This window comes from Uranotaenia lowii, chromosome 1, assembly GCF_029784155.1.
Source record: "Uranotaenia lowii strain MFRU-FL chromosome 1, ASM2978415v1, whole genome shotgun sequence".
NCBI classification, from domain to species: Eukaryota; Metazoa; Arthropoda; class Insecta; order Diptera; family Culicidae; genus Uranotaenia; species Uranotaenia lowii.
This window is the reverse complement of record NC_073691.1, coordinates 165,250,104-165,265,145: the sequence shown is the minus strand read 5'-3', so window position 1 is coordinate 165,265,145 and position 15,042 is coordinate 165,250,104. Positions and strand designations below refer to the sequence as shown.

Genomic DNA, 15,042 nt, shown 5'->3' with positions numbered 1-15,042 from the left:
ATTTTTTCTATCGATGCTGGCATTCATAATTTAAACAAACTGTATGCAAATAAAGCATTTGGAAGCTATATAGTGATTTGAAATCTAACCAAAAAATCGATGCATCACCCAAAGTAATTTTATCTTCTGTCTCAACTTTCTCATCATGTGGTTGAATTGAAATTAAAAGCAACTTAAAAAATGGTTATTTTTTATCATACATTTATTTTATGTTCATATGAACATATGTTATTTTATAGAATTCAATGAAAATTTAAGAAGAAAAATATTTAAAATCCCTTTTTTTATTGAACCAGTTTTGAATATCGTTTCCTGGCATCCCTGATTTTGGGTATGAGACGACTTACATCTCTTTTTAGACGGCTTACACCGCTTATACGCGCAAATAAGGCTCGGCGTTTTGAGCTCGCGGAGAATTAACAATCGGCGCAAAGAAAATCTATAGAAACAAAAATACAATTTTTATGTGCAATATGCATTCAGACTGACAATCAAATTTCGATACCATTTCAGCATGTTGGTCCGAGCCTTCCAGCGGCTGGCAGTTATCAACAGTGCTCCTGGAATACGAACAGCCGGGAGCTACTCGAAATCCGGTAAGGTGCTCAACAAAATCATGTACGGTTCCGAACGTGCCGCCAAACGGAAATGGTACGGAGAGAAAAACCGCGGCACGGGTCTTTCCGGCAGCACTGTTTCACTGAGCGTTTCCGGTGCTTCGGGAGGCGGAAAATCCTCTAGCCGACGGATGGCCGTCCTGAATAAGCTGTTCATGGAACAGATAACCGACCTGATGGCTACCGGGGAACATTCTGAGGAACTGGTCGGCTACGGAATTCAAATTTCGCGGGTAAAAATGAGCAGCGACTTCCACGGACTGAACGTGTTCTGGTTCTCGCGGGATAGCGGTCGCGACATGGACATAGGACGTCTGCTGAAGCGAGTTTCGAACGGATTGCGACATGAGCTTTCACAGCTTCGGCTCATGGGACAGGTTCCTAGGTTAAACTTTGTGAAGGACAAAGGGTACGGGTTGATAACCGATTTAGACGGAGCGTTAAAAAAGGCAGATTTCGGGGAAGATTTCGTCCCGACGGATGCCACTTTAAACCTGAAAGCAGAATATAAGCTAGACTTAACCCTTCCTGATTCGGTTAGGAAAGAAATCGGACAACTGGATAGAACCAGTGTTGACACTCCTCTAGTAGATGACGATGATGACCCGTTACCGGTCATGCGGCACGATGTCCTAGGTTTGGACCACGCAGCAATCATGAACAAAATTAACAAATATTTGAATCGCAACAAACAGGCATGGGCCCAGTACAATAAGGAAGCCAGGGAAAGTGCTCGCCAAAAAGGATCGAAAGAAGCTGGTACTGATGCAGAACAAGCAATCAATGGTGGCATCAAACAAATACCGTACGATTCTGAAGGGTGAATGATCAAACATAGAAAATACAAGCATGTTCTAGTAGTTCCAAAATTTTAGAGTTTATGAAAATTTAAGCGCTGTTCGAATATTATCTTCAGAGAAAGCCTGACTGGGAGCACGTTTGTAGTTGATATCATATTTCCTGTAATAATAGGCACAAGGCACTGGAATTTCGTTGCGGTACGTGGTCTGGTGAGCGAGACGTATCGAAACCGTCGCGGACCAAGGCGGAATTTCGCCCCGTCCGCAGCATCTAGCTAGCACTCGTTTACTTTATTCCTTGCTATATAGTCATGTTGCAACAGAAGAAAAACGTTACTTCAAATGGGCTTCACGGAAATGGTCCTCGGAGCCCATCTGGAAGAAGTTTTTTGTCAGGAGCGTCTATACTGACTGGAGTCCAGCTAAGCGAGTGTTTTGAGTCATCTTATCACTGCGCGACCTAACGCGATTTCTCAAATCAGTGTAAAAAAGGTTGTAACGTTGCAAGTTCGGACAACTATCGAAGTAACGATAAGGTAATTGTCCGCAGTTCTTAACACGTTCGTCGCTCAAAAAAAACTTGGATCGTAAAGTGAAAGAGCTTCAGATTTCCAACCCATGGTGAACTTGAGGGGCTATCTTGAGTAACAGATAGCCGTCACCCGTTTATGGGTCCCATGGCGACGAACGACAAATTTCCATTTAACCAAAGTTTTCCACTTCAGTAACACTTCACTTCATCCTCAGGCAATTATGACGATGATTATGATTTAGGATATTAGAGTATTATTATAATGTTGGTTCTTTCTACTCAACTTTATTCTGGAAATGGATACGTTCAAAGATAACGTTACAAACTATAAATTCAAGGATCAACTATGGTACACATTATTCAGCAACATTTGAAACGCATGAACTAGAACGCATCTAAGCACCTTTTTGTGCCAATTCCGTCGAACTGCCGTTACTATCAGCTGCTTCACTTGGGTTTCTGCTTGGCCCAGCAGCAGATGATTCATCATCTGCCGCTTCCAGAGCTAACCCCAGACCTCCAGCAGCTCCTCCATCTTCGTCATCGTCGTCGTCGTCGTGCTGGTTTTGTTTGTAGACGCCCGGATAGTTGGACATACAATCTTGCATTGTCCGAAAGGCATCGTAACAGTCCGACCCTTTTGGCTGTGCCTCACTGTAAAAAAGAAATTTTGTAATAATTTTAAATTTTTTTTTATTATTTTCAAACCTGTAATGGAAGCAAGAAAACGCGTCCCGGAATTCGACTCCGCAAGGGCCGGTGGCCATCCCCCCTAGACAGGGACAGCCCCAGTTGATTTCCCCATTTTCAAGGATCAAACCCGGAGCCGGTTCCGATTCGGGCAGTTTCACTGTACTCGGAACCGCATGATCTTCCTTGGTGGCAAAGATGACTTTATCCTTGCCGAAACTTTTACAAATCGACATGTTGTTCGGGTACGCGTAGTCTTGCCCTTTAGTACTCTAGGAACGTTTCCAGCAAGCCAATCAATATGGGGGTAGCTTTGTGGATCACGAAGTGGCAGGGAATTCCCTGAAATTGTCCAGTCAGGCTTGTGGCAGCCCGAAATTTTACGTAGAAACCGGCCGGTACCCGAATAATCGCCCTGACTCGATCCGAATCGAATTTGAGTACGTCGATAGTGGTTTGTCCTCCGATTTCGCCAAAAATTTTCGTTAGAGATTGTTCGAGGCTGCTCTTGAAGAACACCGGCAACAGTTGATCTGGATCTGTAGCCAACTTTCTGGAAACAGTCTGTTTCATAATCACTTTCTTTGGTGGAGGCAAGTGTATTTCTTTCTACTTACAGTGAGACATCCAGGTAATAGTAATCACTCATAATATACTGGCACAATGTTTTAAAAGATAAAATAATTCATCTTTTAGGGCTGGTAATCGATTTCTTGGAGTAAAAACAGTTTTGAAAATTGCATTAAACTTTTCGTTCTTTGACGCTTTGATACACGCGTGATTTTTGTTAAATTAGAGATGCGAGCCGCTCGATATAGCCCACGGTGGGCGGAGTGGGCGTATTTTTTGATTCACCCTGTTTCTATGCGATGCGAAACAAATGAATCAACACAGAATACTCAAACAAATTTCGCATTCGTGGATTGCTGTCGATCGGTGGTTCGATGTCGTTCGATTCTTATTTGGGATTTCACGGAATTCGGTTCTTAATAATTAACCCACTGTAGTTAACCGTTTATGGAAGCCAAACTCAACAGCTACCGGAGCCAGAAACGTCGCCAGGCCGTACTGAACCAGTTCCGGGAGCGGCTGTACAATATGGTTTCTTTCCAGCAAGTCCGTCGGGAGGATGAAAAGGCGACCCACGTCATCGTTGAGGCAGATGTAGGTGTTGTGATGATTGATATTTTCTTGTTTGAGATGCCAACGTATTGTTGTTTTTTTAAAGTAGGTTTTTGAGAAGTGACACATTTTAAACAACCTGGAAAATATGAATCATGGAAGCAAAGGGTGGTTGTCCTTCGGTATAACGGTAAAATAAAAAAGAAGTCTTTCCTCGTCTTTCAGATTGATACCACGGCTGTAAGGCCTGAAAAAATAGCTCCGGTCCACACCACACACAAGAGCAACAAAGATCCTGGAGAAAAGGTGCGCAAGAGTTCCACCACTGAATCGATTGTCAGCACCGGGTCAGGCGACTCCTTCGAGCAACCACCCGATGGCGAAGAGGTCCCGAAACCGCCGCGATCCTATCTGACCTATGTAACGTACTTTGTTTACTTCCTCTTCTGGGCCACGCTGTACGCAATCGCCATCGAGCTACGGTTCGGAGTGGTTTTCTTGATGCTGTCGGCACTGGTCGGCATCTACTTCAACACCCGGACCGAACCGAAACCGCCTGGAGAGGTCAGTGCGTACAGTGTGTTCAACGCCAACTGTGAATCTATCGACGGAACCCTAAAGGCGGAACAATTCGAGCGGGAAATCGGAATTCGGCACTGATGCTTGAGGAGGGAATTCCGAAGGAGATTCAACTGGTGCTGATAAACGAAGTAAGTTGTTTGTACTCTACATATTACTAAAATTTACAGCGTTTCTGCAAGATTTTGTTGTGTGTTTTTGAAACTATATCGATGAAAAGATAGAGAAGGTTATATTTATTACTTAAAATAAGAAAATATATTTATACAAAATAGCATTTTTGAACATTTAATTATCCGAACAACTTTGAAGTAGAAATTTGATTTGAAAAACTAAAATATTGTAAACGGTCCTACGCCGTTTGGCCTAAAGTCATTTGGCATAATGCCGTTTGGCATAACGTCGTTTGGCATAAAAGTCGTTTGGCATAAAGTCGTTTGGCATAATGGCCGTTTGGCATAATGGACGTTTGGCATAATGGTCATTTGGCATAAAAATATAAAAATTTATAAGGTAACATAAACTGTTGCTAAACATTTAAATACATAAGTTTTTTTTTCAATTTACCGATTTTCTAGGTTTAATCAAATCCCTAGGAAGGCCCCGTGTTTCTAGGTTTACCCAAAGCTAGGGACAATCCCCTAGCCCGGTCCGCAACGCGAAGCGTAAGGACCATACTTCATTTTAGTTCGAACGCGAAGCGTGAGGAGGCTTACTCGAAATTTTGATCCATCATTTTAGAACGGCCATGTCTTTCTAGGTTTATTCAAAGCCCTAGGAAGGCCCCGTGTTTCTAGGTTTACCCAAAGCTAGGGACAATCCCCTAGCCCGGTCCGCAACGCGAAGCGTAAGGACCATATTTTATTTTAGTTCGAACGCGAAGCGTGAGTAGGCTTCCTCCAAATTTTTATTCATCATTTTATGCCAAACGGCCATTATGCCAAACGGCAATTATGCCAAACGGCCATTATGCCAAATGACCATTATGCCAAACGACCATTATGCCAAACGGCCATTATGCCAAACGACTTTATGTCAAACGACTTTTATGCCAAAAGGCGTTATGCCAAACGGCTTTATGCCAAATGACTTTATGCCAATCGGTATACAATCATTGTAAACGTAAAGAGAAACAGCATCAATTTCAGTGACAGCCCAATTTTATTTCTTCTGATACTGCTGGTACAATTTGAGCAGAAAAATGCTTTCATCAATACCGATTTCGGCACTGTACAAACTCTTCACTCGAATCTTAACTTTCTGTAGGATTTCTTTCTCCGGTGGCGTCAAGGTTTCCAATATCTCGGCTATGTACTCTTCCGATTCGCCGCGGTCTTTCATCGCTTCTACGATGCTGTCCAGTCGCTGGCTTTTCTCGATCAACCGCCTATTCACGGTTTTGTCGTGAGTAGATCGAGTGATGGAGTTATACAGGGCCTTGTAGCAAGTTTCCAGCAGCATTGACACAATTTGCGTTTGATTGACGAAAAACAGGAAAAACGATTTCGGAGCACCTGCATTGCCTCCTCCCGGTTTACGGAATGTCTGGATTTGTAGAAAATTCTCCTCTAGCAGCTTGTAGGTCAGTTGCTTAGCCTCCTTGGCCGGGACCATAGCTTCCTTTTGAATATCTTCCTGTTCGATGTATTTCTTCAAACGAATAACGCGAAATATCCGAGCCGCCTTAGATCCATACTTTTCCGTTATAACGTTATCGATACAGCTCCAAGTGAGCTGTTCCATTATCTTTTTCATATTGACCGTGTACTGACCCCCACCAGTATCCCCAAATTTGCTAACAAAGTTTACCGATTCAATAACAGCAACGTACTGGTCCAGAAATTTGATCATTTCCGCATTCGGAGATTTTTTTTCGCAAAGCTGTTTCAGCTCTACCATCGGTATCGGATTGGACACCGTTTCCCAGGCCTTCGTGCGGTCGTACATCAGCTGAAGCAGAAATTTAAAACATTCACCAGCATTCGTATCGATCAACCGCTCTACGGAGCCGATCATTATCGAGTCACGAAAATCGAGATGAAATTTTTCCAAATTCACCAACCAATGGATGCCTTCGTCCGGCACTTTCGTAGATTTCTGTTCATGCAAGTCCAACAGTTGCTTTAGATCCAATTCCGGCATCTGGAACAGCCTAGATTCGTCGTGCTCGGACATCAACAAATCGTTGTTTGACTCGATGGGCTTCGCTACCGGGGCTCGAATGAAATAATTGAGCGTTACCAATTCGGTGAATTGCTCTCTCATTTTCGAAATCGTGTTCCGATCCTTCACATCGGAAATCGATGTGGCTTTAAGGATTACATGAGACGCAGTTTGACAGCCGGCTCTCAGAAGTTCTTCAGTAAGGATAGCCGACTCGTGACCGTACTTAGTTTGAATCAAATGAACAAAACGAGGATATCTGAGAATCATGAGTATTCTTTCGTAGTCCAAACTGTACTCCGTAGCGGTGGTTGCTTTATTTGGCTGGAATCGGGCTAAACTAAATTTTAGCAAAATAGCTAACGATTTGCACACCTGAAAAGTGTAATATAGATAAATGTCGTACCTTAAAAAAAACAATGTTTAATTAGAAAAAAACACACCTCAGATTTCGTTAAACCGGTGCTTTTAATTATCATCGGGAGCGTTTTGGACACGGCCGCAAACAGATCATCGGCCACCATTCGTACCGTATCACCGAAGTGCTGCTGCACTATGCAGGAACACAATTTGCCCAACTGTATCGACATTTTCTTTAAAAACTTTTTGTTACAGTTTAATATTTTAAATAGTTAAACCGCGGAAATCAAATAAATCGATTAGTCCAACACCGACTACGCGCAAGATAGCACGTTATTTTTATGAAAACACTGAATGACTTGATTTCCTTTTGTGGTGACAGTTCGCAGTTCCTGAAACGAATACGAGAAATAAACCTAAAGAAACTATAGTAAACAAAACTAACTCGTTAAATAAACCTATTTGCCGCTGGTAGTGTTCGTGATATTATGCTGGTTGTTTCACCATAAGAAATTCCAGTTTTGAGACAATTAACCTTAAAAACGACCATGTATGTCAACCGGCTGCCCGCTTTTTGTACCGAAAGTTTTTGAGGTTAATTGTCCCGTCTCACACGCTCAGCAAGTGCCCGGATCGGAACGAACATCGCAACCGGACCGATTACTGTCAAACTATTAGTTGTCAGTTTGAATCTATCCGGTTTCCCTTCGAATCCCGCATAAATGAGGATTGTTACCGAACGATCTCTCAAATAGTAAAAAGACGATTTGATGAAGTGTAAAAAAACGCTTAGCAAACGATTATTCAAACTGTGAAATACATTAGTTGAATCGTGAATTCCAAATTCACATTATTTTAAATATGTCGTTAGGTTATGTAATTGTTAGAGCAAACGCACCAATAAGTGAGTATACGCGGCCCGGTTTTGCTCATTTCAGCGGACCGGTTTTGGGATACTCACTCTTTTGCGCACCGGGCGGTAGCATAATTATTTTCAAATTTGGCATTGCACTGAGAAAACTTTTGAAGAAAATCTTAATCTTAAATTAATACGTACCGAGTAAATTTTCGGAGTCGTCAGTTTTTTGCTGAAATTTTAATGAATGTTGGTCTTAAAAGGGCCTGGGGGTGTTGGCAGTTATTTGACGGGATAGCTGCTATCCGTATCGTGACGTCAAAGTCTACATCCTGGTTGAACATGCCGTACAGCAGCAGCAAGGCCAAGCAACTTTGAACACCAGTAATCGGGTCCGATGACGGATGCAGCAAGAACTTCCGAGCAGGATGTTTGCTTCGCTTGGCCTCGTCATCATATCTATAGGACACCGCTTTCAACCGGTGGTGGTTGTTTTCGGCGACCGATTCAACATTGATCCTTTCGGTAAAGCGTTGAGTTTCCCTTACGGTGTTTCCAATTCAGTGTCACCCGTTTGCTGGATTGTGATTAAAAACTTATTGCATTGTAGGACGACTTGATTGAATAAAATAAATTCAGATAAGAATAAGTTCAGATAAGAATATATTTTCGAATTAAGCTCGATTTTGCTTTCAAAACGCCGGGCACTTTTATTTCTTAACACCCCCGAAACACACCCTAACACCCGAAAAACAAAATTCAACAAACTAAACAATTCAACTTTATTTGTTTATTATATTTATATTAAAATCATACTTCTCTAAAAAATCTTCAACTTCTTTTTCTATCCAACGTGCTGATTGAAATAGTTGCTGCTCCGAAAAACTGGGTCCCATTAGTTGCAAACTTATTGAGAGACCTCGTTTCGAAAGCCGAATCGGTAGGGACAGTACTGGAATGCCACCCATATTGGCCGGTTGGATACAAAAATCCTGCACAGCGCACTGGTCTCGATTATTATTACTCCGAGAAACTCCGAGTGACCATTTTTGGTCACAAATTACGATGCTTCAAGTTTGTTTATCTGAAATTGAGTGAGAAAGGAAAAAATGTTATCAAAATTCATAGATAGAAAAAATTCCAAAACAGTATAAAATACAAAATAAATAACTCACCATCAGAACCAGCATGTACACTTTCTCGTTCAATTCTTGGAAAAACCCGAAAAAATGTAACGAAATTGCAAATTTAACTGGTAATTCCAAAAAAAACCATCCACAATTTTAATCTGATACAGTTTTTTCTTAAAATAAATATCAACAAACATCTACACGCTGCGACATCGTTTGTTTAATTCTGCTCAAAACGGTAGAATTTTTTTCAGTGCATGTTTGCTCTCGCCCCTTTCTAGTGAGCAAATTTGGTGATTTCGTCGGTCCCGACGGCATCGGCCCTATTTTGCTCACCTTCATACTAACCCCCGGTGCGGTATGGAAGTGATTAAACTCGTGAGCATTTTCACTTTGCTCGCGATTGCTGCGGATGCCCTTAAAAACTGTTAAAACACTTGTATGGAGGAACTGTTCTACATGAAGTCCAGGTTTGGTTTAATAACCGATTGTGGAAAATGTATTTAGATCATCGGATTGTAATCGTTATAGTTATTTCGAGGAGCTCTCAGCCCTAAACGCTTACGTGAATAGTTCTTTAACGATTTGACTTTCATTTATTCCAACGTTATTCAAACCGTTTTATAAATCGTTCGTGAAAAGAGCACGCACACAAACGCAAATTTTTATGTATATGGGAGATTTTCGGACAGGAATACAAAATATTTTCTTATTGTATAATTATATTTTATTTCTTTGAATATTACCATCTATTTGCCGCATTTTGTCGTGCTTCCTGCTGTTCAATATTTCAAACAGCATGCCCTGTAGAACGTCCCAAAGGTCCGGTGCCAAGCAATCCATAGCACGGATGGAACTGTGGGGGTTCCTGTAGCGTAACCTGGAACGGAAGTAACGGAGTTATCGGATTTGCTTTAAGAAGATTATAATTTTCACTTACCTGATATACAAAGTTCATCGTGCGTCTGCAATCGCTTATAAATTTTAATATTCCAGCGTACTGATTGCACCTGCTCCAGCAGGCTGAGTTTCGATTTTCCGAGCCGCTCACGTTGCGAAAAGAAAACAAATTCTCCCGGCGTAACAATGTCATAAAACGAAACGTTTGCTTCAGTGGTGCCAGATACAATGTTTTAACAAGATTTCTATGAATGTTGAGATGCAAAATTTTAGGGTAAATATTTTAAATGATCAGGATGATTATGGACAGAAATTTGAGATTATTTAAGAAACATTAATGAGTTATTGATTCCAATAAGAAATTCCGTTCAATACAAATCAATGTTTCTTGTAAACACCAATTTGATGTTTCTATGTCTTCAGTTTGCACCTATGGTAGAGCACGCATAAAATAATGCGTACTGATTTTTCGCAAAACTATTTGGCATCTTTGACCAGCGTTTCGTTCATTTTTGACATAACTCGTGAACGGTATGGTTAACAGTTTGAGATCAATTTAACGGTTACAGAAAAATTGAAGGAAATCGTTCATACCATTCTATCATCTTTCCAGATACCATCACCTTTTTATATGAAGGTTCATGTTTCGTTTTTATCGTTCAAATTTTTCGTTGAAGTAAAGTTTAATGAAACATCTACGTTTACAGAGACAATCACTTTTTCTGAAGCTGTATATGTATCGTATAGACTGTTTGAGATATAGTTTTTTCGTATGCGGGATTCTCTTGGATTTTCCCGACCATTTCTCCGCTGCCATACAATGACAGAAATCAAAATCGATCAGTTCGAATCGGTTCGGTTTCGATTCGAATTCTGTCAGTTTTACTTGGCGGGACCAGAGATGCCAACTGCCAACTGACGAAAGTTCAAAAAGTCTGGAAGATCCAGACAAAATCTGGAAGGTTGACATCACTGGCTAAACTGTCAATCGAAAACGATTCGAAACGTACGTCAAATATTTATTTTTTCTCATCGGTTCGGTCGGCAGGTACGTGCGTGCGCGGCTGAAATCTTTTTTGAAACCGCAGGAGCAGCAGTATCATGAAACTGGTTCCGTTTGTTTTTAGCTGCAGTGGAAGGAAACCATCATCGAGCGAAAATGGAACAACCATCAGCAGCAGCCTCAGCTTTAGCGCTTGTTGTGGATGAAAGTTGTCGTTGTCGTCTATGCTTTTCCGTGGAGGACCTTTCCTGTTCTCTCTTCCCTGCACAAGGTAACCCTAGCCGGGAGGTGATCGACATGATACTGGATTGCACCTCGATACGGGTAAGTCCGATTCGGTAGCGTAGCCTAACCATAGTATAGTAACGCGTGTTGTTTTTGTTTTGTTCTTGTTTCTTTCTTGACTCAATAGATAACCTTGGAGGAGGACTTCCAAATGTCGAGAACCCGGTAGAACAAGTTAGACTGGTTCGGGTGAATTGGAACCGGATCCAACAAAATTTGAGGATACAACCGAAAACCAGCTTCCCATCGAAACGCTCGAAGCATAACTCGAAGTTGTGCCACCACAATCGTCACTGCTTCAGCAGATGTTGCTCCATCAAGGGCCAAACAATCATCCCAACCCATCGTCATCTCCAATCGCCATTGGAAGGTTCCAGCACCATGAACCGTCGTAGATCGGAAGATCAGAAACCTGCTATTTTCACCAGCCACGAATCTTGTCATCGGCAACACGATGAAAATCACAACGAAGAACATTCCGAGACACCGTTGGCCTTCCAGCTGAGGGCCATCTTGTTGCAGCACCGGGCAGTCGCTGCAGCTGCTGCTGCATGCAGTGGAATGAGTAGCAGCAGCAGTGGGACCGCAAGTGGTCCTCCTTCGAGTTTAGCTACCGTGAACAACATTAGCAATAATAGCAATGCAGCTGAAATATTGTGTATTGCAAAAAAAAAATATATATTAAACTATCCATAGAAATAATTTTATTGTTTTATTTTCAAAAATTTGAAATCCGAACAGAAATTGACATTTGGGCAGAAAAACAACAAAAACAACAGGGCAAAGCGTTCGGATTTTTTGTCCGATTTCGATCGGAAAACCGTCAATTTTTGACCGGAAAACCATTAGATTTTAGTAGGAAATCTAACCTATTTCCGTCTTGAAACGACCAGGTTGTTTTGACAGCTCACTCGCAAAAACTTATCGTCGTCAGGAAAGTTGTTTCACCAGGGCACTGAATTCGTCGGAAATCGGTTGGATTTCTCGTCAGAATTCTAACCGATTCTCGGGTTGAACGGTTCGAAATCCTACCGATTTTGGGCCGATTTTTCGATCCGGGTGTTCGTAAGAAATGTCAAAAACAACTCTGAGTGCGAATCGGCTCTACCTTGTTTAAATATTCCTATAGACACTATAATTTCATATAGTCTGGCAAAGAGAACGATGGGAGCCAATCGAACTGTCATTCGCGCGGAGCCAATCGAGCATTCTACGATAATATTCAAGCTCTTCATAACTCTCTCCAGTTGCAAAATTAAAAATAGTTTCTCAGATTCGTAAACTATATGCTATTTTCGTCACTTCAACTCGAAATCGCTTTTTAAAAATATATTATATGGTCTATGTCACGACACGACAGTCTATAGGTGAAAAAAGTGAAAATTATGCTAAATAACTCTTGTTAATGTTATCACAAAGCCAGAAAAGCTTTGTGAATCACAATACTTCATGCATGATTTTCCTATATTCAGAAAGTTTGCTCGATTGGCTCCCGCGAATGACAGTTCGATTGGCTCCCGTCATTCTCTTTGCCAGACTATATCAAATTATAGTGTCTATAAAATCGACGAAAGAAATATATTTTTCGAAGAATTTATGAAAACTATTGAAAAGTTTCTTGTGTACGACACATTTTTCAAAAGCTAGAACATTTTATTGCTTCTTGGTGATTTGTTTTCTGATTTCGATGCAGGTTCTTTGAAAAAAATAAGATTTTGTACAGGGTAGGAGCGTTTCTAGTGGAAGTAGGACAAATATTGCTGAAGTTTCTTTGTCAATTTCATAACAAAAACTCTTAACTTGATCTTCCTGGTCCAAAATTTTATAATATAGGCCTGAGTACCTGATCAAACGATCTGGGGGGACCGTTCAATGTGCTTTACAATAATGGCTGGCTTGTTTTTCCATTTTGTTTTGCTTGGTTCCGCACTGATATCCATCAAAATATTCATAAAAAAATTTCCACTGTTAGCAAATGATTCGAAGTATACTTTATGAATGTTTTTAAGAGAAATTGAACATTCATTTCAGAGAAAACCATCATTTTAGTTGAATTTTGCTCTTTTCGCATATAAAAATCTCTAATGTATGCCCAACAGACCTCTTGTTTGTGTGTGTAGCAAAAGCCCTATTGGGTGAAACTTGCAGGCGTAACATGAAGTCGAAAATAACAAAGGGAGAAACTCGAAAATATCTTAAATTCAAGGAAAAAAGTAAAAGTTCTTGATAATCAACGAATAATAAGTGAATATAATGCAGATTTCTTGATTTTTTCTTGATTTCTTGATCGATTTTTTAAATAGGATTATAATGAGTTGTTCCGAAATTCCAAACGCGTTTTTCTTCAGTCTCGTTTGAACTACGGTACGTTGCACATCGTGTGTGTGAGCTGAATCGAAATCTAATTTATTTTTCTTCTCTCCTTCCACACGCTATTGTCGAGCGGTGCAATGACCCACAACGATACACCAAGGTAATCGAAAAATGAAGTTCGAGTGCGGAAATATCACGAAAATTATGCTGGGCCATATCTCGTTATGGCTGAAACAAATGTCGGAAATATATCTGCTGCGAAGATTGCTAAAAGTCTGGTGAAGAAATTTGGTGACGATTTTATACGTGCTATGCCGGTTTCTAAAACCAAAATGAAAATTTTGATGCGATCGAGGGATGCTGCTAATGAAATAGCAGGCATCGGTACCTCAAATGAAGTGCGTTTTTTTATCCCCCAACGGCTGGTGGAGTGCCTTGGGGTAGCCTATATTGAGCCGGATATTTGTGATGAAGAATTGAAGTTTGCTAATGCGTACGATAAACGCAAGTCGAATCAAGTTGATAACCCGGAGATAGTTCATGCTCGTCGTGTGCTTAGAAAATTAGCTGATGATAAAGAGGAAGCCCTGTTTACGGTGATTTTTACTTTCGCTGGGCAGAGTTTACCTACTCACATCGAGTTGAATAGAGTGCTTTATTCTGTTAAGCAGTACATTTATCCTGTCCGCCAGTGTGGTAACTGCTGGCGCTTGGGACATGATAAAAAAGGATGCAAGAGTGCTAAACGCTGTAACCAATGCTTGGAGCAAGTGGGCGGCGAAGATCATGCATGTGAAAATAGTGAGCCCCAGTGCGTTAACTGTTTGGGCTCCCATCGGGCCAATGATCACATAAGCTTTGTCCGAAAATAATTCAAAAAAAGAAAACCGATAAAGAGCGGCGCGACACTTTTTCACAAGGACGTGTCGATTGGTTTTGTGGAACAACTTCAAATGAATCATCAAACTCACTAACTATCATCTCCCAACCAACAACAAAATCCACCGTGGCAGTTGCTTGCCAAACAAGTAATGTTGACAAGAATGGGTCTAATCCTTCCAGCAAACGTCGTCATAATGTCGATTCGGACGATGAGCTTCCCCAACTTGAAGTTAACATTTCTGACGGGGTTTGCGATTCGATCCGATCGACGATTGAATCTACTGAGGTCATCGATATCGTTGCAGAGGCTCTGGAAGTTCCTGAGGAAGATGTTGAAACTCGACAAAAAATTCAACAAATGGTTTTGGAGAGAATTTCGGATGTTGTAAGTGATAAAATGAAAGGATATTTTGCTAATCTCAGATTATGAAAAACACCACACCGAGCACTTTAACAGCCACCGTTCCTCTGCAATGTCTACAATGGAATTGTAGAGGGATAAATAGTAAACGCTCATCTTTAATCCAGCTCATAAATACACACAATATCAATATTTCGCTTTTGAGTGAAACACATCTCGACAATCACACAAACTTTAGTCTACCGCAGCACACCATTTTTCGTAAAGATCACAGACGAAACTCGATGGGCGTAGCCATCGCGATTCGTTCAGAACTGAATCCCGTAGCATTTCCTATTGCACTGTCAGCGGATATTCAAGCCGTTGCCTGCCAGATCAAATACATCTCCGGGTTGATCACTATTGTATCTGTGTACATACACCCGCAAGCCAACATATCGCAGACTCAG

The 15,042-nt window shown here is 41.1% G+C and overlaps 4 protein-coding genes and 1 long non-coding RNA gene across 8 annotated transcripts; 2 read left to right on the top strand and 3 right to left on the bottom strand.

The window, feature by feature from the left end:
• The first annotated feature begins 381 nt into the window (after positions 1–381).
• Positions 382–1,509, top strand: LOC129740151 (uncharacterized). Its single transcript, XM_055731791.1, has one exon. The coding sequence runs from the start codon at positions 515–517 to the stop codon at positions 1,439–1,441; it is 927 nt and encodes a 308-aa protein (XP_055587766.1). The 5' UTR covers positions 382–514; the 3' UTR covers positions 1,442–1,509.
• Positions 1,510–2,218: 709 nt separating this feature from the next.
• Positions 2,219–3,012, bottom strand: LOC129740314 (mitochondrial intermembrane space import and assembly protein 40-B). Its single transcript, XM_055731991.1, has 2 exons — positions 2,658–3,012; positions 2,219–2,603 (listed from the first exon to the last, which is right to left on the bottom strand). The coding sequence occupies exons 1-2, from the start codon at positions 2,873–2,875 to the stop codon at positions 2,345–2,347; spliced, it is 477 nt and encodes a 158-aa protein (XP_055587966.1). The 5' UTR covers positions 2,876–3,012; the 3' UTR covers positions 2,219–2,344.
• Positions 3,013–3,528: 516 nt separating this feature from the next.
• On the top strand, positions 3,529–4,591 carry LOC129740243 (SAYSvFN domain-containing protein 1). The gene is made up of 2 exons (XM_055731876.1): positions 3,529–3,803; positions 3,987–4,591. The coding sequence occupies exons 1-2, from the start codon at positions 3,657–3,659 to the stop codon at positions 4,419–4,421; spliced, it is 582 nt and encodes a 193-aa protein (XP_055587851.1). The 5' UTR covers positions 3,529–3,656; the 3' UTR covers positions 4,422–4,591.
• An 891-nt stretch (positions 4,592–5,482) lies between these two features.
• Positions 5,483–7,526, bottom strand: LOC129739823 (DNA-directed RNA polymerase III subunit RPC3). Of its 4 annotated transcripts, none has more exons than XM_055731452.1 (3): positions 7,309–7,526; positions 6,947–7,255; positions 5,483–6,878 (listed from the first exon to the last, which is right to left on the bottom strand). In XM_055731452.1, exons 2-3 carry the CDS (start codon positions 7,091–7,093, stop codon positions 5,502–5,504), a joined length of 1,524 nt encoding a protein of 507 aa, XP_055587427.1. In that variant the 5' UTR covers positions 7,094–7,255; positions 7,309–7,526; the 3' UTR covers positions 5,483–5,501. The 4 variants fall into 4 exon arrangements, with proteins under 4 accessions (XP_055587427.1, XP_055587362.1, XP_055587509.1 ...); XM_055731387.1 differs by having other exon boundaries at positions 7,322–7,526; XM_055731534.1 differs by having other exon boundaries at positions 7,368–7,525.
• A 951-nt stretch (positions 7,527–8,477) lies between these two features.
• Positions 8,478–9,263, bottom strand: LOC129740636 (uncharacterized). Its single transcript, XR_008736327.1, has 2 exons — positions 8,895–9,263; positions 8,478–8,803 (listed from the first exon to the last, which is right to left on the bottom strand). It is a non-coding gene; the product is annotated as an uncharacterized LOC129740636 (long non-coding RNA).
• Between the last annotated feature and the right edge of the window lie 5,779 nt (positions 9,264–15,042).

Bases quoted from the DNA above. Each gene is read 5' to 3' on its own strand.
- LOC129740151 (XM_055731791.1), top strand. From the start codon at position 515: ATGTTGGTCCGAGCCTTCCAGCGGCTGGCAGTTATCAACAGTGCTCCT.
- LOC129740314 (XM_055731991.1), bottom strand. From the start codon at position 2,875: ATGTCGATTTGTAAAAGTTTCGGCAAGGATAAAGTCATCTTTGCCACC. The intron at 2,604-2,657 runs GTTTGAAAATAA...TCTTTTTTACAG, and splicing joins TTTTCTTGCTTCCATTACAG to TGAGGCACAGCCAAAAGGGT.
- LOC129740243 (XM_055731876.1), top strand. From the start codon at position 3,657: ATGGAAGCCAAACTCAACAGCTACCGGAGCCAGAAACGTCGCCAGGCC. The intron at 3,804-3,986 runs GTAGGTGTTGTG...CTCGTCTTTCAG, and splicing joins ACGTCATCGTTGAGGCAGAT to ATTGATACCACGGCTGTAAG.
- LOC129739823 (XM_055731452.1), bottom strand. From the start codon at position 7,093: ATGTCGATACAGTTGGGCAAATTGTGTTCCTGCATAGTGCAGCAGCAC. The intron at 6,879-6,946 runs GTGTGTTTTTTT...TACACTTTTCAG, and splicing joins CCGGTTTAACGAAATCTGAG to GTGTGCAAATCGTTAGCTAT.